The sequence below is a fragment of the Thunnus maccoyii genome, chromosome 12 (assembly GCF_910596095.1).
Source record: "Thunnus maccoyii chromosome 12, fThuMac1.1, whole genome shotgun sequence".
NCBI lineage: Eukaryota > Metazoa > Chordata > Actinopteri > Scombriformes > Scombridae > Thunnus > Thunnus maccoyii.
Genome location: NC_056544.1, coordinates 28,397,315 through 28,422,432, shown reverse-complemented (window position 1 = coordinate 28,422,432; position 25,118 = coordinate 28,397,315). Strand labels below are relative to the sequence as shown.

Genomic DNA, 25,118 nt, shown 5'->3' with positions numbered 1-25,118 from the left:
GACATTGTTTACACACACATCACCCACAGCATTGTTCCTTACCATAAACCACAATAAGGACAAATAACATAAATACAAAACCAAACATTTAACTAAATAAAATAAATGCCCTCATACTTGGTCTAACCCATGACATCACTGGTGATGTCAGCAAGATCTTAAAATCAGGAAGTGGTTCAGTGCCTCCCATGGATGTATAATAAGAGCTGGATAGGGCCCCGCCACTCAGCCTTGCAGCCAATTTTTCCCAGTGGCCACTTGTGGTATTGCAGCAAAACATCCCACTGCGGCCCTTAAAGCTTTTTCCCTCATAGATCACCATTGTAGAAGAGATGTATGTAAAACTGTTGACAGGACATCTCAAACTGCAAACAAGGTCAATTATGACTCTTTCTATTATAAATTTTTGATCCATGGAGGTTTTGTATTTGTAAAACTTTCCTTGAGCTGAGAAAAGCGACTTAAAAATCTGTGACATCATCACAATGTAAAGTCTATGGGCCAAGCAGGAACTCGTGGGGGGCCAACAAGGAAAACACTATTGCGCATATTCAATGGGCCGCACAATACGGAAGCAAACCCAGAAGCAAGAAACTTTTTTTGGCGTATGTGCCAGCCGAGCAATTCCTATAGGACTGAATGGGCGCCATTTTTAGTCCAGTATCCAGCTCTTATAAAACATCCATGGTGCCTCCCCCTTTTTGTCTCCTGGAAAGCATGGTGGGTATATGATAAGTTACAACCCAAGTTAATCTGTAACTCAAGAAACTCAGTACTTAAATCAATAAACAATAAATAATGACCCTAAACACTTTTCTGTCTCGATTAAACCATAAATGCAGATGTAAATGTAACAACAAAATGCTAAACACAAACAAAACCCAGGATAGTATCTGACTGGCTAAACAAACAAATGACAAGTATGGCAAGAAATACAAAGTGTAATGGGGACAAAATGGTGGTCTCACCCACTTTGTCATAGCCTCTAAAAGCTATTCAGTTAAAATGATCCTAGAACTACTTTCCTCCTCTGATCTTAAGATCTGATATATTTGATACTGAAAAAGTCAAAACTTTGTTGTCCTTATAATCAGTAGGTATAATTCATAGGTAGTGAACACAGAATACTGATGATGATGATGACTCACTGACTGTGTCTACATTGTAAACCTACTGATGAGTTAGTAGGGAAGCAAATAACATATCATTTACATAATACATTAGCAACTGAATACCACATTTTGAATTTGAATCACTACTGAATAGTTAATGTTGAAATTTAAATAACATTGAACTTATCGCGCTGAAACCATCTTTGTGAAATTCTCAGTAGTCACTTTCAAGTTACGCAATTTCAAAAACTTTATTTCCAGTATGTATTTGTTTTAAGGTTCTCAAATTCAGATAGAAAATTCCTGTGCCTACTGTTCAAAGGCTATAGTCAAGTTGCTATATTTCAATAAACTCAATTCAGATCTAAAAATCAAAACTCTGGTTGCTCAAATATGCTCAGTAAAAATAAAATTCAAGATGTAAAATTCAGATCTGAACGTAATCGAACCTAAATGGAATCAATCTGACCTCTGGTTTCAGTATAAAATTAATAAATAAAGTATATAAATAAAATATAAATATTTTCACATCATATTTTCTGTTGTGTATCAATTTGTATCTTTTACATCAGATCAAGTATTGATTAAATCTCAAAATTTGGTATTCGGTTATTGATATTATTCAAATGACTATGGCAAGGATTTAGATTTTAAATAAGTGAAAGCAAAAAAAGGTGAGTCGAGTCGTGCGGTACCATGCAGAGGGAAAAGCGGCATTAGTAGTGCTGTTTTTAACACAACACAGTCTGTCTGCTGCACATTCACTGCTCATTCTGTGTATTTACTTCACATTCCCATAGGAAGTGAGTGGAGCTGCTCTCAGCCAATCAGAATCGCGGATCACGCTCCGACAACAAACAAAAGATCGAGGTTAGCAGAGCTGGTTATACTTTGTCCCCCAGCAACAACGACCCGCTCCTCTGTCTTTTAACTACTTTATTCCGAACCTGTGCGACAGACAGCCTTCTTCTAGTGTCTCTATTTATGGCTTTGTGTCGGCTGATGTCAACCTGAGACATTTCAGCGATCGCTTTGCCTTCGCTGGCCAAGCTAACCGCGTTAGCTGCTCGGCTAGCTGTGCTAACCCTCCTCTTCCTCTCTCCTCTCCCTCTTTAAAAACTTGACACTGACTGACACAAGTGGCGCTGGCTTGTTGCTGACAAGCCACTTTACTGAAACTCGTGTCATAGCCATGTCTGGACAGTCGTCAGGCTGTGGGTTTCTGATGTCGGTTGTTGTCCACGGAGACTCGGCTCTGAACGAGCAGGAAAAGGAGCTCAACCAGCGGCTCCGGCGGCTCTATCCAGCCGTTAATGAGAACGAGACTCCGCTTCCTCGCTCCTGGAGCCCGAAGGACAAGTTCAGCTATATCGGGCTCTCACAGAACAATCTCCGTGTTCACTATAAAGGTATGACACGAACACACAAACAATAGTTTAGCACTTTTATCAGCCCGGTGCTAACGCCAAGTTGTTAGCTTAGCTTGACGGTTAGCGGATCAACGCCAGCTGCCGTTGAGGCTAAAAACAAAGTCGGCTCGTAGCTTCATCAACAACAAGGCAGAGGACATCTTGCAACCCCGACCAGCTGGCGAGGTGTATCCACAGCCAAAAATTGACCTAACTAGCTCGCTAGCTTCCCTGCTAACTACCCTGTCAACCAGCTAAATGAACTGTCACCAATCAAGCTTTCACAGCGGATAACCCGTATATAAAAATTAACATTTCAAATGTAGAATCATCGTTTAACAAAGTCCATCAAAGGCTCGATGTGACTATCAAAACCATACCGTTTATCGTTAGCCAAAACGGATAAGGCTAGACAGCCCCCCAGGAAGGCTAATGTAGCATTATTAGGTAATTTATATGACAGGAAATACACAGTCAAATATCATGATTTGTCCCCTGATTAGTTACTCAGAGGAACAAGTGTTAGGCCTCCAGTGAAGTACTTATTGATGACAAGGTAGGTATAAGTGGTACACTGCTGCTGAGGGTTTAATAAGTGTCTTGCCTGACATTCAGGTTGGACTAGTTGCTTAGCAAAGCTATCAAGAGGGTTTTTGGTGCAGGCCTACAAGAAAAGGCTACTGTAAAAAAGAAAAAGGTGTAACTATGCTTCCTGGGTGTGTTCTACTATTCTGGGTTTGACCGGCCCTCTACACACACACACACACACACACAAACATGCTTCCTTGTTAAAACCAGAATATTCTGTCTCCCCAATACAAATCCTACCGCATCTCTTGTTGCAGGTATGCAAATGTGGAGTAACTTTACCATGCAGATGTTGGAAACTTATATGTGAACCACCTCCAGTGAGCAGAGCACTTGAAAAAGCCAGACTGTAATCCCACAGCAGTGTTATAAGTAGAAAATATCAGGAGATCTATGATTACTGTGTTGAATGTTCTTAGTAATTTGGCATTCATTTGGATAGAATTTAAATAATTTTGACACAAATAGACTGAATATTGACTTAATTAAATTTTTTGGAAGATAGTCCTGACCTCATCATCTATATCTATCTATCAATCATTAAATGCCTTGTTATCTAAAACCCACTGAACAGAATAATCCTTTGGTTATTTTTGCAAAAACAAATTGTCAGTTGTGTCCAAATGCCAAGGCCTGTTAAAAAAAAATCACAAGTAGAAGAGATGAAATGATTAGTTGATCGAATCAGTAACTATTTTGATAGTCATTGTAATAATCTGTTAAGTGCTTGAGTCAGCTTTTAAAGAAAAACACATAAAGTCATTCCAGCTTGCTTGAATGAAAATATTTGCTGGTTTACTATGAGAATAAACGGAATATCTTTGGTGCCGGAGCTGTTATTTGGACAAAACAAGACATTTGAATATGTCAAGTTGTGTTTCGGGAAGTTCCAGCGAACATTTTCCTCTATTTTCTGACATTTTGTGGGTCAAACAGTTGATTAATCAGCAAAACAATCCCCAGATTAATAAATAATTATGAGTAGAGCCCCAGTAAGGACGACATCAATGCAGAATCTCGAGACGTTTGTTTAACAATGCTAGTTTATCGTGATGTCACACATCTGAACGTTTACAGTATGTTGTTTAAACATCCTGGAGCAACTAAAACATGTCACTAAAGTGAAGTAAACTGTATGGCAGAAAGTAGGAGTAAGCATTATTATGAAATGTTCAGATAACACAACACCACCCACTTGAATTTGGGAACATCGTCTTGCAAATAAACAAACAAACAAGCAAAAGGTCAAAGTAAATTAATAATGGCAGTAATGTTCCTCACTTTATCCCTGCAGGTAATTAGTAATCATCAGACTTCATGATCACTACAAAGAGCTTTTTAGTAGAGGTTGAGACAATTAGTCAATTATTAGACATGATATGAATTGAAAACCATTTTGATTATCAATCATTCAAGTCATTAATCGAGCACAAATCGTGAGAATTTGTTGCTTTCTTGTGTTTTTTTATGTTGTAAAATCTTTGGGTTTTGGACTGTTTGTCGAACATAACAAGAAACATGAAGATGTTATCTTGTATTCTGGGTAACTATGATGAGCATCTCTTTTCTTTTCTCAGACATTTTTGTTACATAGATGAAACAAGCATCAATTATTGAAAAAAAACAGATTCATCAATAATGAAAAAAGTCCTTAGTGGCAGCTTTAGTTTTGATTTGGCAGCCTTTATGGGTGATAATTGTATTTCTTGTGATTTCCTTATTGGAACGGTGTATTCACATGGCAACCATTTTGTCACGATAACAAATGAAAATGGAGGTGAAAAGTTTCATTTTAGTCAGTCTACATCAGTACATCCTCCAGATTTGAGTGTCCTAGATATTCCTGAGAAATATTACCCATCTATTAACAGACAGCTTCACAATTTCTCGAGTGTGTCTTAAAACAACAGTCAGGAGACCAAATGAACAGTAATCATTCCTCCTGTTCATACTGACCATTAGAAGATCCCTTCATAATGCACTTACAATGGAAGTGATGAGGGCCAAAATCCACAGTCCTCCTCCTGTGCTGAAATGTATTTAAAAGTTTATCTGAAGCTAATATGAAGCTTCAGCATCCAAATGAGTCAAATCAAGTAGATATCTTTCAACGTTACAGTCTTTTTAGTGTCAAAGTCCCTCTTTTTGTTACTATACTTCCACCTGCAGCTCAACAGGGAAACACTGTCACACAAAGAGGCAATTTGATGCTATAAAGACTGTAAATGTGTCAGATATCCACTTGATATGACGAACTCAGACTGCTGAAGTCTCATATAAGCTTCACATCAACTTTTAAATGACTGCGTGAACACACTGTGGATTTTGAAGGGGATCTCTGAATGATTACAACAAGGAAAACCTCTTTCACTGTTCATATGTGCGCCTGACTGAAAAAAAATGTGAACCTTTACTTTAAACCAATTAAACCTTCTTCTTGGAAAAGACTCATTGTAAGATGTCTTAACACTGTCAGTTAACCAGCAATCATTTAAACATCCCTTGACATAAGAAAGGCCTCCTCTCAGGGCTGAACATTTGAGGAAAATATCTGTTTTTTTTTCTACCAATATTGTGCTTAACTTATTATTTCCTACAGATGAAACTATCTGACAGCATAAACGATATTTAAGCATTAAATGATGCCGTTGACAGCTGTGTATGGTAGCTGCTCGAGCTAACGTTAGCTTTAAAGACTGACAGAAAAAGCCGTTTCTCAGCCCTAAATCCTGGAGGTTTGGATTCAGAGCTTGTAAGATGATAGGCTTAAAACAGCTGAAGCATCTTGAGCTCAAGGGCATTCATAAAAATGCCATCTAATAGAACATCATCATGTATTTCGGGACAACTCCTCCATTTAAACCTAGATGTGTATTTTCAAAATTTCAAAGCGAATCATTCCTCAGCAGTCTGATTCATGTGGAAATGTCAAAGTGTGGAAGAAAGGTGCAACATCACAGGCGTTTAATAAGACCCTGAGATATTCACTAAACCTAGTGGGGTGGTGATATTGTGAAAGTGGCTGCTGACGGTCAGTTGAAAGGTCAAAGGTCTGGCTGTACAATGCGGGGCCCACAGGACCTTTTTTTTCTTTTTTTTAGACTTAGAAAACAGAGCAGCCTGCCGTGTTTTTATGCTGTTTGCTACAGGACTAGAAAATACAAAATAAATAAATAAAAATAGTACTTATCTTTATTTAATTGATACACTTTTATTTCCACCATGTCTTATCTGTTTTATTGTTTTTCTCTTTCTTTTTGTTGTTTTTTAATCTTATATTAGGGGCATTTTGTTCTGGTTTTACTGGCTAATTGTAGTACTTCCATTTTTAACCATGTGAAACACTTTAACCTCACTTACCTGAGAAAACGTGGGACTACCAGTAACTTACCCTCAGGCGGTTTTCCTTTTAGACTGTAACTTAGGTTGTAAAACTTTTATGGTGTAGAGTAACTGCAGAAGTCGCACCTCTCCCTTGATCCAATTTTACAACAACTTTGAAATTATCTGCTCAGTGTAGTATTATTAGTATCACTTCTTAAACTGGCTGTTTGATCTCGCCGTGAAGGACAGCTTCACACTTTTTAACGTCTTAAAACAACAGTCAGGAGCCCAAATTAACATTAAAATAGGTTTTTCTTCCTGTTAATACTGGCCGTTAGAAGATCCCTTCATAATGCATTTAAAATGTAAGTGAATCTGTGCTCTAACGTTTTCAGAGTTTGGTTTTTAATCTCCTCCACAGCCACCGGTGCTAAAAAATCCACATCCTGCATTGTGCTTTGAATTAAACTTCCTACGAAATGGATGATTAATATTGCTGCAAAAGCTTTTGTATGTCTTGATAAAGATCTTTTATACAGAGAATCCCTCTTTATAGCTATCATTAAGCTGCTTTTTTTACACTGAACCAAACAAAGCTGGTATACGCTGCCCCCGTATGTGCCCCCCCCTCCACTCCGTGTCCGTACCTTTTTTATACAGAACAGTGAGGCGGAATAAAGGTGCAGCATTCCCGCCTTGAACCCTTCACGATAATGGAATGAACCAGTATCTGTTCCTACTAACCAGACCTCGTCGCTCTTGTCTCCCCTCACCTGAAGGTCATGGCAAAACCCCTAAAGATGCAGCGTCTGTACGGGCCACTCACCCAATCCCAGCCGCCTGCGGGGTCTACTACTTCGAGGTTAAGATCATCAGCAAAGGCCGAGATGGGTAAGAAAACAGAACAAGGCACCAACGTTTCAGAAAGACGACAACACCGCATTTACAATGTAATTTTAGCTGAGCTAGAAGGATAGCGGTGTCTGTCTGTCTGTCTGTCTGTTGCTCTTACGCTTTGGTAGAAAGTGAAATATCTTGAAGACTATTTAATGGACCACCATGAAATTTGGTACAAATGTTCATGATCCCTTGAGGAGGTGTCCTAATTATTTTGGTTACCTGCTGACTTGTCATCCAGCGCCACCAGAAGGTCAGAATTTCAACTTGTCCAGCAATTCAGTTCGATAGCATGCTATGCTAACATGCAAAATATTTGTTTACGTGTACTAAATGTACAATTTGCATGGTAGTTGTAATGTAAATTGTGTTGGTTTTTATATTCTGGGTCTGAGAAAAACAATATTTTTTGGCACATTTTAAGGTTTATCGATAAGTTAATGGTTGAAATGACAATATAAACTTGAAATGCTACATGTCAAACGTTAGCACGTTAACATGGGGCTGTAATGTTTATCTCACACACTGGAAAACAAAATCAGTGGATGAAAAATGGGGGCGAAACCTTTTTATCTGGTGTATAATAAAAGTGTGGCAATTACGTCAATCCTATAAATGGCATACAAACACAACTATCATAACCAATAAGCTGCTCGTGTGCTGGGTGATGTACAATAACCCATTATGGATGCAAAATGGCTGCAAGGTGGGGAGCTGCTCAAAGCTTCAAAAAAAATTTGGTAACAATGAAAGTCCACACAATTGACTAGTCTAATCTGGATTTACATGAATTTTAACCCCGCAGCACTGTGACTCACTGTAGCAGCTTGTTGTGATTAAAGACCTCATCCTGCGTCTACATTTCAACCATATCGTCGTTCAGTTACAGCCGTATACTGAAGTGTAATAGTTGCTCTGAACGTGGTCCTATTAATTGGCGAGCAGACGTAGAACTAACACAGTTTACAGTTCGTCTCCAGCAGGAAATCCTCATTTATTGATGTATTGTATTTTTGTTGCAGGTCAGAAATCCTTTTTAAAGAAAAGATGACGATAGCCTACAGCAAATTACAGTCCTATTCTCCTTCTCTTCATACCTTTTTAGATTCTCATAAAGTGTGTGAGCATGTTGCCATGTCATGATCATATCAATACTTCATCTATCAGCAAGCAAGCTCTCAGACATATTTGGTTATTTGAGGCTCCTATATGAATGCTGATTGAATGCTTTGCTAGCTGGGTAGAGCCCCAAACTGTTAACCATTATGAATCATTTGGTTACGTTCATGTATTATGATGAAGTCATTAGTATTTACTTAATACACGCCCTGTAAAGTTCATATCAGGAGACTGTATAACACACAGAAATCTGATGAAGTGAAAGCATAATTCAAGTCTTCATGAGGTCAATTCATAGTGTAAAAACCACAAGTCACATGACTTCACTGGTTATTTTCAAGCAATTGACAAGATGTCCTTGACTTTCATAGTCCAGAATAAAAAAACATCAAGACAGCTATGCTACACACTTTTGAAATTGACAGATTCAAACTTCCAAGATCAATAACTCATAAGCGAAACATTATTAAAACACAAATGATACCTCTTTCCTACTGCAGGAAAAAAATGTTTAAATCAAAAATTTAATCGAATTGTGACCTTTTTTAATATCGAAAGTCAAATCAAACTGTGGATTTGGAGAATTGTGACACCCATGGTGTTAAATTTGGACAACTTATCAAGAGGTGCAGGGCATGTGGCATTTAAAATTCATAGCATGCTAACATGCTAACTATAAGCACCGTCAGTGATAAAGATTTAAGAATAGCAACGTTGGCCTTCTGTCTTTCATCCATTAAACATTTTTTCTTTGTCTGTAATGAGTCTTAACAGCCTCACAGGACTGTAAGTCTTTCTTTAATCTGTCAGTTAAATTGGTGATGGGCTAATAATCCTAAAATCAGTCATCAGTGATTGGCTTAACATGATCGGCGGCCGATCAATCACTCACTCTTCAGTCCATTATTATGTCTTCATGTCTTTTTTTTTTTTTCTCTTTATGCACAACTAAACTCTCACCTGTCTGCTCCACAGGTACATGGGCATCGGCCTGTCAGCTCAGGGTGTAAACATGAACAGACTCCCCGGTAAGATGACACACTGTGTGTTTGTTTCTTGTCAGTGTTTATTTCCGCTGCTACACTTTGGGTGCGGTGAGAAGAATTTGACGGTTGCGCCTGTCTGCGTCTTCTGTGTAGTGTCGGATCTTTTTTTGACTGTATGTGTGAGGATGTATTTTGTCTTGCCTTCGATACGCTCGCTGTAGGTGTGACTGTGAGTGAGAGACTGTTCTTTTCAAGATCAGTCACTTACATGATTGCGTATTTACTTTTTCCTGTTGTTTGAGAGGAGGATTTCAACATGTGTGTGATAAGCCTGGAGAGGTGTAGAGATAAAAAAAAAAAGTGTTAAATGTCCCACCATGTGCGTATAGATGTCCTGTAGCAGTGGGCTGCGTGCTCATTATGATCATTTGGGTCAACTTCATCAAAAAAAAAAAAAATTACTTTGAATTGTAGTGAATTTCTGGAACAATGCTTTTATTTTGAAGCACATTTCCTGCTTCCTTGTTAGTTGAGGCACTACAACGTGTGACTTTACAGCACCGGTAACCTATCGAAGCCGGGTTTGCGGGTCATGTGACCCTTGCTTTGCACATCCACTGACTGTTGACGTCTTTACCGGAGACGGAGAAGAAGTTTTGATCCGCAACAGGTTGAACAAGATTGTCACAGAATATATTCAGCTCAGTTTTACTGACACTGAACACACAAATAATAAGAAAAAAAACAACTTTCCTTCCATCACTCTGAGCATTGCAGCTGTTTTATTTCCCTGTTCTTTGCATTGGAGCTGTTTACATGTTCTGCTGTAAATATGACTTTTGAATATGACTGAATTAGTTGCAACGGTTGTTGCGATGCTTCTCAAAAAAAAAAAAAAAAATCTTTCCAGGGATTCATAACAAATACTGTGAAATTACCCAATCAGTACATTATTCTGATTAATATCTTCTAGCGGTAGAAGTAACATCCTATCAACAAATGGAGATGTGGAGATAAGAACATTTAAAGCAGCTCTGCACAATATTAGTGGTATATCTGTGTGTGTTTTGAGGTTTGTCCCAGTAAGAGGGCTACTGGGTCAAAATATCCGAAACTTTAACCTACAAAGTGGCATCTGGAGAGAACGATAGTGATATTGATATTTTGTGGAACTCAGTAACTTAAGGATTTCAGGCGGAAACAATTCTAGGTTAAGCTAACGACACCGACTATTTAGGACAACACACACCGGCGGCTTGTGACACACATATCGGCGTATATGTCAGCTGATGTAACAAGACATCAAGAAATGCCAAAGCTATAGTTAACTTGGACACAGTCTCACCACCACCACCGCTGTTGTTTATCTGTCAGAAAGCTCTAAGATTATTTTTCAACTTGGTCACAATTCTTTAATAAGCAAATTAAAGGGATCCTTATCAAAAATGGCAACAATATATTAGCCTTTTTTTTGTAAGTCTTCAATATTAATACAGTGTTTTGTTTTCTCTCCATCATCAACATGTTTTTGTACATGTATTACTGGAAGATGCATGTTTTGTAAAATAGTGGTGTCATTTAATCATGTGGGATGAAAATAATATTAAAACTAAACTAAAACTGAACTAATACAAGTATTGGCCTCAAAAATCCAGTATCAGCCAGGCTTTAGATATTATAATGAGCAGATTTTCTTCCAGATTTTAGTGCATATATTAAAAAAGTGGTCTTTAGTTTCTTTAGGAAAGCACATGATAAAAAATACTTCAAAGAAAATCTTCTACCACATGAAGGAATGCAGTGTGTCTAGATTAAACAAGATGGGCACAGTTTCCAAACTGGTATTAACTACTTGTCAGTATGAAAACATGTTCTCTGGCCCAGCAGCGCTAGCAGAAGCCGTTGAACTCCATGAAAGTTATCAGGCCAAACACTCCTTCACCAGTCCGAGAACCGGACCCACCCAGCAGCTCCTGTGTCTCCACAGAAAGATAACAAGAGGCCACCGAGCAAACCGCACCGTCCCGGCTGATGGATATATGCTAATGAAAACTCACTAATTGAGAGAACCTGATGCCAAACTGCTGCAGGGTTGAGTGCTTTCTCCCGGTGATGAACGAGGCAACCTCAGGATTAATTCTGCACCTCAGCAGTAACTCACAGGATCCCGCCACTTGGTTTTATAACGTTAAAACAACCCCGAGGCCGTCCGTCCGTCCGTGCTGCGGCAGAGACTGTTTCTTCCTTCCTCTCCATGAGAAATAACAAATGGATAAATGACTCCCATTCCACACATGGGATTGCTCGTGTGTTTACCTCTCTTAAAAGTTTACATGTCACCGATATGTTGAATGAACCTGTGGCCTTTTGGTGCTTGACAGCTGTTTTAAAAGGGTCAAATATTTCAAAAATTCATAGGAAACAAGTCAAAGACAAAGGCAGGGTTAGTTTAATATTGGAACTGATCTATTTTATGCTCACCAGAGGCAATATAGATACTCAGGTTTGGTAAAAGGTGGTAAAGTGAAGAGTAACAACACCAGTCTGTAGTCTGGAGAAACTTGAATCAAAAGCCAAAGAAAGAAATGAAGGTCAAAATGCTGAAAAACCTCAAAATCTCCAATTTCTGGGAGAATTTCCAGCTTTCTGGAAAAACCGAATGAGCCGTGTCCTTCTGCGGTCGGCCAGTTGTTGTTTTTGGAAGCGTGTGTCAGTGTTTTTGGAAGACTGATTTTTCTATTTTTCTCAGGTTCAATTCCCAGAGAGCGCCCATCAGTCATGTATCCTCGAGCAAGGCAGTAAATCCTCCTCCGCTTGCTGGCTTGTAGTCGGTTGCTCAGGTTGAGGATGTGGTGATATTCATGTTTTTAATTTAAGAAGAAAAAAAAAAAAAAAAAAAAAAAAAGTTAAAAATTTCAGCTTCACAGCCCTCATAAGTGACCATTTCTAGTTGCAGGTTTCTGTTACCAAAACACACCAGTATTTACTGAAACTGTGGAATAATGACACAGCGTTTTCTATTTTTGGCTGTTTATGTTTCTAAGTTTTTTAAAAAGCAAAGCACAAATCTCTAACATGGGCTGTGTTTGCCCTTATGCACTTTTTTCTCCTCCAAAACAGAAGTTGCATAATTAAAAAAAAAAAAAAAAAATGAAGTGCACTTTTAGTTAAAAAGAAACGGGAATTGCAGCGTTGAGTCGCTTTGGTTGCTGTGATGTTGTCGGACATGCGATGTTATTTAGTCCAGCTGTTTTTTATTTATTTATTTTTTGCAGTTTTTGTTGACTTTTCTCTTGAGGAGACAGTGCAGATTAGTTGCAACTCTTCAGTATTATTTTGTTTATTCATGCATCCACATGGCCCAGACTGAAGTCCTCATCCTGAGTCTATTGGTCACAAATGTCTGGAGATTTGAAAACACAAGATGGAAAAAAAAAAAAGTATTGATGTGCTGACTTTATGCATTTTCACAGCATATTTGTTAGTATATGTGTGTGTGTTTTTGTTTTAATACAGTCACAGAACGAACCATCCGTTGTGTTTTTACACCTCTTCGTCGCCTGCTCGGCGTTCCTGCTCTGACGCTTTCCGCGTTTTCATCCCTCAGGTTGGGACAAGCACTCGTATGGTTACCACGGAGACGACGGCCACTCCTTCTGCTCATCCGGCACCGGGCAACCTTACGGACCCACGTTTACAACGGGCGATGTGATTGGCTGCTGCGTTAACCTCATCAACAACACCTGCTTCTACACAAAGAACGGTCACAGCCTAGGTAAGCAGCTCCGAAACCGTAGCAACAGTAATAATGTATCGGTATTTACTACTGAACTAGATCTCACACCTGAATGTGTGACCTGCACATCACTGCTGGCCCCCGTCCAGGCACTACAGATGGAAATTAGCTATTAGTTATATCTGGAACAATAAATGTAGTGTGCTTTGTCCTTGTTAAATAAACAATAAAGGAACACTTGAATACAAGTGAAACACTCCTGAACCTTTGTACACTTACTGCTGGTGGATTTCATGGTTGTATATATTATATATCTGATGAAATAAACCAGCTATAAGCAAGACAGTGTGCAAATACTTCTGCTTAAAGCCACCGTGTGTTCTTACCCGGCCCACCACGCCCCTGCTTCAGTGTCTGAAGACTTTTTCATGCACATACTCGCATGTAAAAACACAGGTGGAAACATCTGGCCAAGATATATCCAGTAAAAATCAAGTCATATGAGCCAGTTTTACCCCGATCAAGGGAACCTTCATTCTGGTTTACATTACGTTTTAAGAAATCTGGTTGCTGACACTAACCAGGTTACTTCAGCACATGTAAACATACTGACTGTGGCCTCCCGGTGTGTGCAGAAACATAACGGACTCCTCTAATTCATGCTGACGCTCTTATTTCTCTCTCTCTCTGCAGGTATCGCCTTCACAGACCTACCAGTAAGTACCCACATTTTGTTCACTCCTTTTTGTTGTAATTTTTTTTTTTAGTTTCCATAATTAATCAGGACCGTAGGGCACGAGTCTATTTATAGAAACGAAACGTTACGTATCCTGCAGAATGTCGACTCCAGTCAGAATGTTTACGCTGTGTAAAATGGATCGGAGGCTGGAAAACTTGCGCACTTCAGATGTTGATGTTCAGGGAGTTTGGGGGGGGCTTTTTGGATTTATAAAAAAAATAGGACATGTAGTAATCATTAGGGGGGAGAAACAAGATCTGACACACTTTAAAAGTCAGTTTAAAATGTCTGTGTTCAAAGTCTTACAACAGCTGAAGTTAAGATGAGATATTACTAATAATAATTGCTAATACTACTAATAACTAATACTAATTGGATGTGTTAGATCACATGATTTGAGTCTATATTATGCCTGGCAACAACACTTAAAGGCCTTGCAAAGTCTAAATCTTTAACACAGCTTTCTGTTTAAATCCCTATTATATTTCCACACACAAATGTGTTTTAACAGATAAAGTGTAAGAGGTTGAAATGTTTATGGATGGATCGACACATGGAACGCCACTGTTAGCTGGCACAGATAAGGATGACTGATAATAAGGATCATATGAGGTGGAAGACCTTATCTCCGCCTTAATTCTGACAATAATTAGCTTGAAGATCACCGAGGACCTGAGTCTTTCCTCTGGTCTACTACGCCTCGTGGCCGCAGCTGGTCTTATAGGCGCCGAGGTCTCAGAGAAGACAGGAAATATCAGGGAACGGTACAAACAGGGCTTGACATTAACACCCGCCCACCTGCCAAATGCGGGTAGAATTCGGCGGTGGCGTGTAACTCAGTCACTCTTAGTAGCCACTTTGACTTTGCTTTTCCTAAAGCATCTTAGAGAGCCTCTGACCCTCTGACCCTCGCTCCTGCCCGCCTGCTGCAGCTACGAGAGCATGGCCAGGTCGCTCACACACACACACACACACACACACACTTACCGCTGCATCTACACTACACGCAGTTCACATCCACTTGTGAGGACACACACACACAGCTAGCAAGAGGAAACATTAGGAGTTTACAATTCTGTTATTTTGAATCAGGAAACAATTGAATTGATTAGATAAAAAGAATTTGTTCTTTACTGCAGAGATTTCTTCTACTTTCTATTATTTACTGTTAATAAATATTTGAATAGACAATATTTTTGTCTTTCTAGGTTTATTTGAGTGTAGGTTTTATTTTTTTAATCATCTACACTCCTGCACCACTTTTATTATATGCAATGAGAAGCTGCTCTTTTTATGTCTTTGCATGTTTTCATACAAAAGGTGTTTTTACACACAACTTGATCAGAGCTGAATATTTGATGACTAATGTTATAAATTGCATGTAGTCTTGATTTGGGTGTTAACAGTGGTCATTTACATTTAAAGGGTTGTAAATCTAGTTCCTCAAATAAATTGTAGCCCACAATAGTCAACTGTAATCAAATAAAACATCATTTCCCAACAGCAAAATTGCGGTTAGTGAAAATGCTGAGTGGCTGGTGAGCAGAAGAGTTAAAGTCAGGCCCCCTTAGCTAATATGATGAGAGTATAACACCAAAAATATGTGAATATTAGCTACCCAGACGACTGCCTGTTGACGTTCTGAGTGGAAACTGTGCCAGCCAGTGTTCTGCTTTTTTCTACTCAGTGTAGCAACTGTTGTATTTGTTGGACCAACAAACAGCATGAATACCAGAATCTCTGCTGTTGCACTTCCTCTTTAAGGTTGTTGTGGCTGTTGAGCTTCTTTTGATGACACTTGAAGTTTCTTCTGAAGGAGAACGCCTCTCCTCTCTTTATATCTACCATTGAATGATGTTTTTTTTTTTTTTTTGTTAGGAAAAGCTGTTGTTTTGTGATGCGATGGGCTGTTGGTGCTTAGATGACTAGGGTTGCTTTGTGCTATTGTGGCTCATTTTCAGGCCAGTCTCACTCCGTAGGCTCTCATGCTTCATTATGTGAACGACTCCCACACCGAACGGACATTAATTCTAATGGGATTCATGCATGTATTAACCGCATCGAGATGTGAGGGAGACACTTGTTTTGAAGGTTTTTTTTTTTTTCCCCTTTTCTTGCTCTGTAGCAAATGAAAATGGGGCCGACTCTTTTTGTAGGGAGAAGAAAAATAAGAGTCTTAGCCACAACAATAATCCATTGAGCAGCAAAACAGGCTTGGCTGTGAGCCAGACATTCATGTTCCTCCAGAGTTGTGCGCTGAAGTGCGTCACCTCGGAACAGCTGACCTTTGTGGTTATTGGACCATGACAAAGACAACTCTGAGAGAGAGAGAGAGAAAGAGACACATGCACCCTTGTATTAATTTATGGGGGCTTTGATCAGCTACATTATCCCTAATCTGTAATCCTAACTCTAATTTAAACCAGTGTATTTACACTCAAATATCAGTAAGATTTAAGACTAGATCTAGGACTAATGCCTGTTTTAAGGCAAGTCTTAACTCTAATTTTACCCTAGTTTGTCATCTAATCCACTTTTATGACTTTTTTAACTTCTTTTATGGAACTTCAGTGATACTGTCAGGTCGGTTTGGGTTTATTTTTTTCTTTCCCAATTGGACTCTTACACAGATAAAGAAACCTCTCACACACACACGGTGCGCACCTCATCTTAGTCACCACCTTCTCTGATCAAATCAAGGCTGTGATTAGGTTTGTAGGACGGTAGAACAATGTACACACACACACACACACACACACACACACACACACACACACACACACACACACACACACACACACACACACACCTCCTTACCTCATATTTCTGTTTATATCTCCTCATCCTGTCATCACAGATGTCATCAGGGACTTACAAAAAAAAAAAAAGAAAAAAAAAAAAGCAGAACGCCTGTTCCAAAGAAAAATAAATTGACATGTACTTAACCTTCGGGCACTGGCATGCAACATGTGAAGAACTGGCTGTACTGTAACTCAATGCAAAGAATGTTTGAAACGAGTCACATCCCACAGCTGGTGTCAGGATACATCTATACTATTGCTATTAATAAGAGGAAGGGAATGAAATATGTCATTTAAATGTTCCAGAAATGAAAACACCAAGTTTTAAGGGTTTCAGTGATGTTTGAGTGCAGAGTGTTCCTTTTTTTTATGTCCAAGTGTATTTTTAGGTCTTGCTCTTCTGTGGTGTTACTACCAGCAGAGTCTGGTTGCTGTTTACATCGGCTTTGTTTACAGTTTTGTCTGACACTGTCTTAGCCTTTAAAGGGATAAGGCTCATGATAGTCTGTATTTTTTTTCATTGACAACAATGAAAACCCTGACCCTGACCCTAACACTAACACTAACACTAACACTAACACTAACCCTGACCCTAACCATATCCAATGAAAACACTAAAACCAACAATCAATCAATCCTACTTACAAGTATTGTGTGTGTACCCGAGGCCTGATATGTCTTCCTCTGTGCCATAGAGCTCTGTTGTTGCCTCAGAAACTATTAAAAGCACATCATGGAGCCACTGGATGACATGTTTCCTCATTACCATGAACACACACACACACTGTAGTTTATTTTGAGTCATTTCCAAATAGTGTAAATGAGATCGACACAGCTGTACGAGCTGTTTTTCAAGTTGACTAACGATTTAAAAAAAAAAAAACAACAACTTTTAGCTTAATGTATTTCATTAGTGGACATGACAAATGTTAACCGCTCCCAGCAACTGTTAACCTCTTCTGTGAAAGGCGGATTAATGTCAGTCAAGACTGATCGGTCAGAGCGAAACGCCCCGGCTAATATGAAGAAAATGTTAGATTGAATAAAAAAAGTGATAAAGAAATGGCAATTCAGTGTCATTATCAGGCAAACATACTCCATCCTGGTGCCAAAAATACTCACTAGTGCTCTCTATTGTGTCCACAGCTTCAATGCGTCCTCAACAAATGCTTTATTTCTTCCTGTTATTTAAAAAGTACAGTGGTCAGCAGCTGTTTTTTTTTTTGTTTCTTTTTGTGGAAATGATGAAATGACCAAGCCTTTTTTATAAAAAATAAAACTACATATTCATAGTTTTTAAATCTTCAGTAGGAAGTAATGTGCGACAGACAGGGGAGGGACTTGCATATTGTTAATTTTTGGTCTTTTTATGGTATTAGCTGACAATAAGAATAATATAAAATAACAGCATCCTTATCTTTTGTATTCAGAAGCACTGAGCAACAGAAGGAAGGGAGACGAAACTTTGATTCAGCTAAATGCTGCTCTGTTTACCTGCATCATGTACAGTATGTTACCAAGCTGGAGACATCATTGATCCCTCATGGAGACATTTATTTGGAAGCTTAGAGGTAGTATTGACTGGGAGTTTTATAAAACAGTAGATTGTAAAGCTGAGTGCCAAAATGGTACGGGCCAGAAAGTGAGTCCTGGCACCTGGCGGTATAATCACTGAGTCACTGGTACATCGATCAGACTGATAGATATCTTATTGTCATTCTGTGCCATAAAAATCAAACTTATTGCCCCTTTAATGTCGCAGGAGTTGAACCCGAGCTCTCTTGTTAAAAGATGGCCCGTCAGCCTGCTACTGCAAGTTTATTGTATGATCTTTGTCAGCTAGTAAAATTGAGTTTTATGGGGTAATTGTAGACAAAAGCTTATTTCCTGAGATTTTCTGTTTCCTGTTTTTCCTCTCATTGTTTCCTGTTTTGATTTATTGCCCAGATTACATTCCCAAACTCCCTTTTCCTCCTCATTCTTTTCCTCACCGTGTATCTCTCTCTCTCTCTCTCTCTCTCTCTCTGCGCCGCAGCCTAACTTGTACCCGACCGTGGGTCTCCAGACCCCAGGGGAGGTGGTGGATGCAAACTTCGGCCAGCACCCCTTCGTGTTCGACATCGAGGACTACATGCGCGAGTGGAGGACAAAGATCCAGGCCCAGATCGACCGCTTCCCCATTGGAGAGCGTGAGGGCGAGTGGCAGTCCATGATCCAGAAGTAAGAGGATTGAGGACGTTGTAAAACCGAGCTATTCTAGTTGTATGATGATATGAAACATAAGGTTTAGATGAGAGGAGCAGCAGTATTCATTTCTTTAAGCCTTTTTAGAGAATGCATCTTAGTTTTAGTCACATTTTAGCAATTTGATAATTATTACTTTTAGTCACGTTTTCAAAATTTCTGACTTCTAAGCATTGTGAGACTTCTCACCATCTTTGTGCACAGTTACCATGGATACAGGTGTCATTCTCTCTATCACAAGGCTGTTTTTACTTGTTTTTTTGTTTTTTTACCAGTGTAACAGGTCACACACACACATCGCTTATGTCCATCTGCTCTGCAGTGATACAACAGACTGACTCTCCTCAGTAAATCCAGTCATCGTTACAAACTCAGGTGGTTTTAAGCGGAACCGAACGCTCTCTCGTCGTTCTCGCCGTCTCGGTTTTACCTTTGCTCTCCGCTGCAGAGCAGCTCGATCATTCAGAAGTTGTTTTCATTCAGTCACTTGTTTATTAAATACTATTCACTAGCTCCAGACAAGCAGCTAAACTGTTGATATAAGGATAAAAATCACATTAATCCTCTACTCTCTCCTACCGATATAAACGTGGCAGTAGCCGACTGAAATTAATCCGTGAATACATCCACGTCTACAGCTCTTATAAGAAGTTAGCTTTTATTAATGTCGGTGTACTGTCCTGCATTTTTTTTCCTTGGGTATGTAGTTGCTGCTACTTGTCTACTTTTCAGAGGGACTGTCGGTGAATTTAGTCTAGAAATCTGTTTTTTCTCTTTTCCCTCCAAGACTTTGTAACATAACTGACATTACCAGCAGAGATAGAACTTTTACCAACATGCTGCTTATTAGTGCAAAAAGTCAAGTAGTGTATTTAAATTTTATTCAGTGATGAAAACGAATGCCTTTCGCCATAATTTTAGATTTTAACAATTACTTTTTTATTTAGTTTTAATCTTGTCTTTGTTGTGGAAAAAGGGTCGTCGTCAAATATTTTTTATCATAGTTTTTGTTGACATTCATTTTAACATTGTATACAAGGTCACTTAAGATATGTGGAACATATGTTGAACTGGAGATACTGGATATACTAAATATTCAATTTATGATGTATTTTTTTGGAACGCACCTCTTCATGGTATTTATTATCATGTCAGTGATCATCATGTTGAAGCTGATTGTTCCAAATATGGGATACTGTAGTCCAGAGATGCGCCTTACACCGTTTTTATAACATTCTGATGGTAAAATACCGCCAATCATTTCCATTACCACCATTACCTTGATTATCACTGTTTTCAGAGGATACCATGAACGCAACACAGCTCTCCTGCCTTTACTAGCAGTTTTATTTTAATAAACTACAAAAAAAACAGTCAGTTTTTTACCAGTCAAATAGTGACACAGCAGGACAGTTAAGTGAATACAGGAGTTTTTGGTTATTTCACAACTATTAACACCCGAAACAAATCAGAACATAGAGAATGTAAGAGATAGAGACACTGAGCTGCATTTAAAGTCATTTCCTGTCAACTGTCTTAAACTTTAAACAACCGATCTGCTTTTGTTTGTGGTGTTTTTTGATGTGCGTCCATTTGCAGCGTACAGTTGTTACCTTACTATACTAATACATTGTGTAGCTTGTTTGCTTTGATTAAATTCAAGCCAATCGTGGTGTGAAGTAATTTTACTGTATAGTAGTGTTTCAGAAAAGTTTGATGATTATCGTGATGATACCGTTTACCGTGATATTTTTGGCCACAATAATCGTAGCATGAAAATTTGATCCTGGCACATCCCAACTGTAGGCGACAGGAAATGACTGCTGACATGACCGGGGGGGATCAAGGCCCAGATGGACCACTTCCCCATCAGAGAGCAGGAGCCCTGATCCAGAAGTAAAAGCTCTGGGACTGGGTTTCTCTTCATGCCATGCCCTGATGGGATTAGCTCTCTGTTGCTGTGATTACTTGTCCTGAATGGATTTAATCTCCATATGATGGGGATTGGAGTCGAGGGTGGGGTAGAGTGGAGGGAGTCTTTATCCGGAAGAGTCTCCTCACAGCCCGGGATTGAAAACAGGAAGTTTTTTTAAGCTCACGTCAGATTGGTGGATGGGAAGTGTTATTGTCTTTTATAGAGAGAAGTGGTAACATAATAATCAGGCAGCGAGAGCGAAGGATTTAGAAGCAGAAATCTCTCTGTGAACTCCGGCTGGCAACGTCATGAAAGTTTGTTTGTAGAAGTGACTACTGTGGAGAAATGACGACCGGTCAAGAAGAGGATTCCTTCTTGGGGGAAAAAGCACTCGTGCATACTTGTCATTTTTGTACTCTTAGGGGGAGGATAGCTTCCATGTCATCTGCCCAGTCAAATGTCAAACACATCAGTCTGTTATCTAATACTAAAAGGATAATCCCACTTTATTACAATTTGTGTCCTACTGTAAATTCTCAAACAGCGACTCTGTTTAGCTCAGCAGGTTTATATTGGAGACAGGGCCCTTTTCTCTAATTTCCCCCCTGTTCCCTAGTTAATCCAAACTCAAAACTTCCTCCATGGTGAGCTTGTTGCCTTGTTAAACTCAGTATATTGTCAATTTCCACAACACTTTTCCAACAATATAGCAGGAGTAATGTCAGGTGTTTCATTTTTGCCTTTTTCTTGAAACTCAACACATCCTCCAGAATGTTCACATTGAAAGTTTTGCAGCCTTCCCTCTAATAGGTACGTTTTTTTTTAAAGGGTACATTCACAATTTTTCCAAGTCTGTCTTAAAACAACAAGAAGAAAGTGAAAGAGGTTTTTCCTCGCTGTAATCATTCCTCCTGTTGGCTATTAAAAGATCCCCATCAAATGCAAAAAAATGCATTTAACAGTTGATATGAAGCTTATATGAGACTTCAGCAGTCTGAGTTAGTCATATCAAGTGGATATCTGACACATTTATAGTCTTTTTAGCATCAACAACAATCAGGAGTCCAGCAAAGAAGAATATCAATACATCATTTCTGTTTTAAAAAAAAGAGAAAGCAGAGAAGTGGTGAATTAGTGCAATGGAAATGGACACTTTACTAAATTTACCATGTTAACGGTTGTAATTTCACCCCTTCAATGTTTTTTTCCTGGCCTTATATTTGTTCGAGCCTGGCGACGCTCCAGGCTATTGTTGAATACCGTTTATTATATAAAGTTTTATGGTGTTTTCATAGTTTTGACTATCATTTTATATCAGTAATAATAACATTGTACTTGCCAAGATAATTCCTGAGATCTGGGAACATGGCAATTATTGCTGCAAAACAAGTCCTAACCGGGCAAAAAAAAAACATGAGAAGTCAGATGATGAGATTGATTGTAAACGCACCTTCGGGTTAAACGAACTTATCTGGAAGAGAAAACAAAGGTGAACAATAAAACGATTACCCCAACTGTCCTCACCACAGTTTACGGAGCAACTTCCTGCTTCAACTTTGCATAGTTTTATGCAGAGTTTTCCTGTAAAAATGAGGGATTCTTACCATTTCGGGTGTAGTTTTCCCTCGAAATTTGTGGTTTAGATAATCTGTCTTGTTTACAACCCGTCTGACTGCTTGTGTTTGTTGCCTTTTGAGACTTTGTCGTACAGTAGCAACCGTCACCGTGTTACCATAAATGTTATCATAACTGATAAAACCCAACCAGAATTGATTGACTTAAACCGAAAGGTGCACAATCCTAATAACACCAACTATATCTGCACTCAAACACTCAAACTACAACACTACATACAGAAGTATTTCCCCTGTTTAAAATCTATCTGAGGATAGCTGTTTTTTATTTAGTCTGCACAGGAAAAGCATGTTTAAATATTATCTCTGCTTGTCCCAGTTTGACACGAATCAACACATCGTATTTATACAATGTTTTGTTTGCAGTTATGTTTTAAAGTATTGTAGCATTAAAGCACTTTCACAAACAAATCATGAGAATAGAAGTAAAGAAAATATAAAATGTACATTAAAGTCTCTACTAGATATTTAAAAGTGTGTGTGATAAGTGTCTTTACATTTGGCTGAACAGACAATTAGTGGTTATCTAGCTATCAATAAAATCCTACAAAATCCAACAAAAACAAAATACAAACTAGTCAGATATATCTATAATGAAAGTATCATTTCCCAGTCAAATAAAGCACATCAATTATGTGTTGGTTATACTTCATAAAGACAGATGGATCGCAGCTCTGGTTAGTGGATCTGTCGTTTCTGACCAGATGAAGAGCAGATCTCGCATAACTTAACATAATCGTTTCTCCTGCTGCTGCATCTAATCGGTGTGTTTTGTTTTGTTTTGCTCTTGTCCCGTCAGGATGGTGGCTTCCTACCTTGTGCACCACAGCTATTGTGCCACAGCTGAAGCCTTTGCCAAATCCACTGACCAGGCCGTTCACGAGGAGCTGGCCTCCATCAAAAACCGACAGAGTGAGTCCTCCTGTCTCTATTGTCTAAAAATACAGTTTCTTAACACTATGAATCTGATATTGATGCTAGGACGGCACAGAAACTATTAATTCCAATAAGTGTTTATTTCCTATAAACATGTTGACTGTTTGGTTTACAGAGATCCAGAAGCTGGTGTTGTCAGGTAGAATGGGCGAGGCCATCGAAACCACCCAGCAGCTCTACCCCAGCCTCCTGGAGAGGAACCCAGACCTTCTCTTCATGCTCAAGTACGACCAAAGCTTCATTTAGATGTTTTTGCAATATGAAATACATAAAATCACATATCCTCTGTTCAGGGTCCTGCATGAATCATTTTAAAATAAAGAAGAGAGTGCGGTGCCCCTTTTTGATACTTTAAAGTAGTTGAGATTGTTTAAGATGCAGTTTTCTTGCTTTATTCTGAAAGGAGCTTCATTCACAGTTTGATGGTGAACTTCTAGCTAGACTCTGAGAATCCACATAGAAAGCCAGACGTGAGCGAGCTCTATCCGTTCAGTCCACGCCGACTCCGACCGGCGTTCAGCGTTTCTGTCGACAGAAGCAGCCGTCTGTCCCGACAGCGGCTGCACAGACTGCCTTCATCAGGCCGACCGACATCAGAAACGTACTCAACCAAAATAGTTTTAACGTTGGCTCCAAGAGAAGAAATGGACAGTGTTTGTATTTATTGATTCATTAATTTTTATTTCATATTCCACCCACTGTAGTGAGTGAGAGGAATCTGCCTGTAGTGAAACAGACAAGCTCATAGACAGACCGGGGGCCGATCAATCAATACAGTTACTGTGATGTAATAAGTACGTTCAGAACATATAAACAGCAGGAGTTTTGTGTGATTTTTAAACAGCTGTCTTTACAGACACGCTTCACTAAACGCGACAGGGGGTCTTGGTCTGATGGGCGCCATTCAAACGTCTCTCAGATTCAGTGTGAATTGATACATTTAAAAAAAAAAAAAAACAGAAGTATATCTGTTCCTTGAGATGCGTGAGTGATGAACTCTTCTAAAAACATTTTCTATGTGGATGCCTGTAAATCAGCAGATTATTCTGTTAAGTAGGTTTTATTACAGGACATCTTTTGCTGAAATCTGAGCTTATTGTTTTTTGTTCTGCTACAGTTTTTTTTGTGGATGTCTTGATACCTTAATATTCCAATTTATTAATTATTTTTGTTCTCTTTCTTTCATTCCTTCTTTTTCCTTCTTTCTTGTCTCTGCTCCTTTTCTTCTTGTTCAACCATTTCCTTTCTTTACACCGTTTGTTTAATTCCTCACTTTTTTCTGTTTGTCCTTCCATGTCATATTTAATTCATATTTTCTGTATTTCTCCTTTTTCTGACTTTAATCTTTCCCTGCTTTTTTCGCTGCCTTCCTTCTACCTTTCACGTGCTTTCCTCCTGTCCTGTTTTCTTGTCCTCCCTCCCCTCCTTCCGTCCGTCCTCAGGGTGAGACAGTTCATAGAGATGGTGAATGGGACGGACAGCGAGGTGAGGTGTCTCGGAGGTCGCAGCCCAAAGTCTCAGGACAGTTACCCCGGCTCCCCCCGGCCCTTCAGCAGCCCCAGCCACAAAGCCAGCAGCTCCCAGTCCTACCTCACAGGTACTGTACAGCTGTGCTCGGGTATGTTCACATCTGGAGAGTCTCATCTGAGTAAAAAAAAAATCTTTTTACAGCCTCAGC

The 25,118-nt window shown here is 39.1% G+C and overlaps 1 protein-coding gene across 1 annotated transcript in view; it reads left to right on the top strand.

Moving 5' to 3' along the window:
- Window positions 1-1,922: 1,922 nt before the first annotated feature.
- The window catches only part of ranbp9 (RAN binding protein 9), a 32,417-nt gene continuing 9,221 nt past the window's right edge, over window positions 1,923-25,118 (top strand). The window contains exons 1-9 of the mRNA XM_042428849.1: window positions 1,923-2,521; window positions 7,213-7,324; window positions 9,425-9,477; window positions 13,043-13,210; window positions 13,865-13,887; window positions 18,747-18,931; window positions 23,304-23,416; window positions 23,556-23,664; window positions 24,883-25,037. Of these exons, the coding sequence (XP_042284783.1) occupies window positions 2,305-2,521; window positions 7,213-7,324; window positions 9,425-9,477; window positions 13,043-13,210; window positions 13,865-13,887; window positions 18,747-18,931; window positions 23,304-23,416; window positions 23,556-23,664; window positions 24,883-25,037 (1,135 nt within the window). The 5' untranslated portion in view covers window positions 1,923-2,304. The remainder of the gene's footprint in view (window positions 2,522-7,212; window positions 7,325-9,424; window positions 9,478-13,042; window positions 13,211-13,864; window positions 13,888-18,746; window positions 18,932-23,303; window positions 23,417-23,555; window positions 23,665-24,882; window positions 25,038-25,118) is intronic.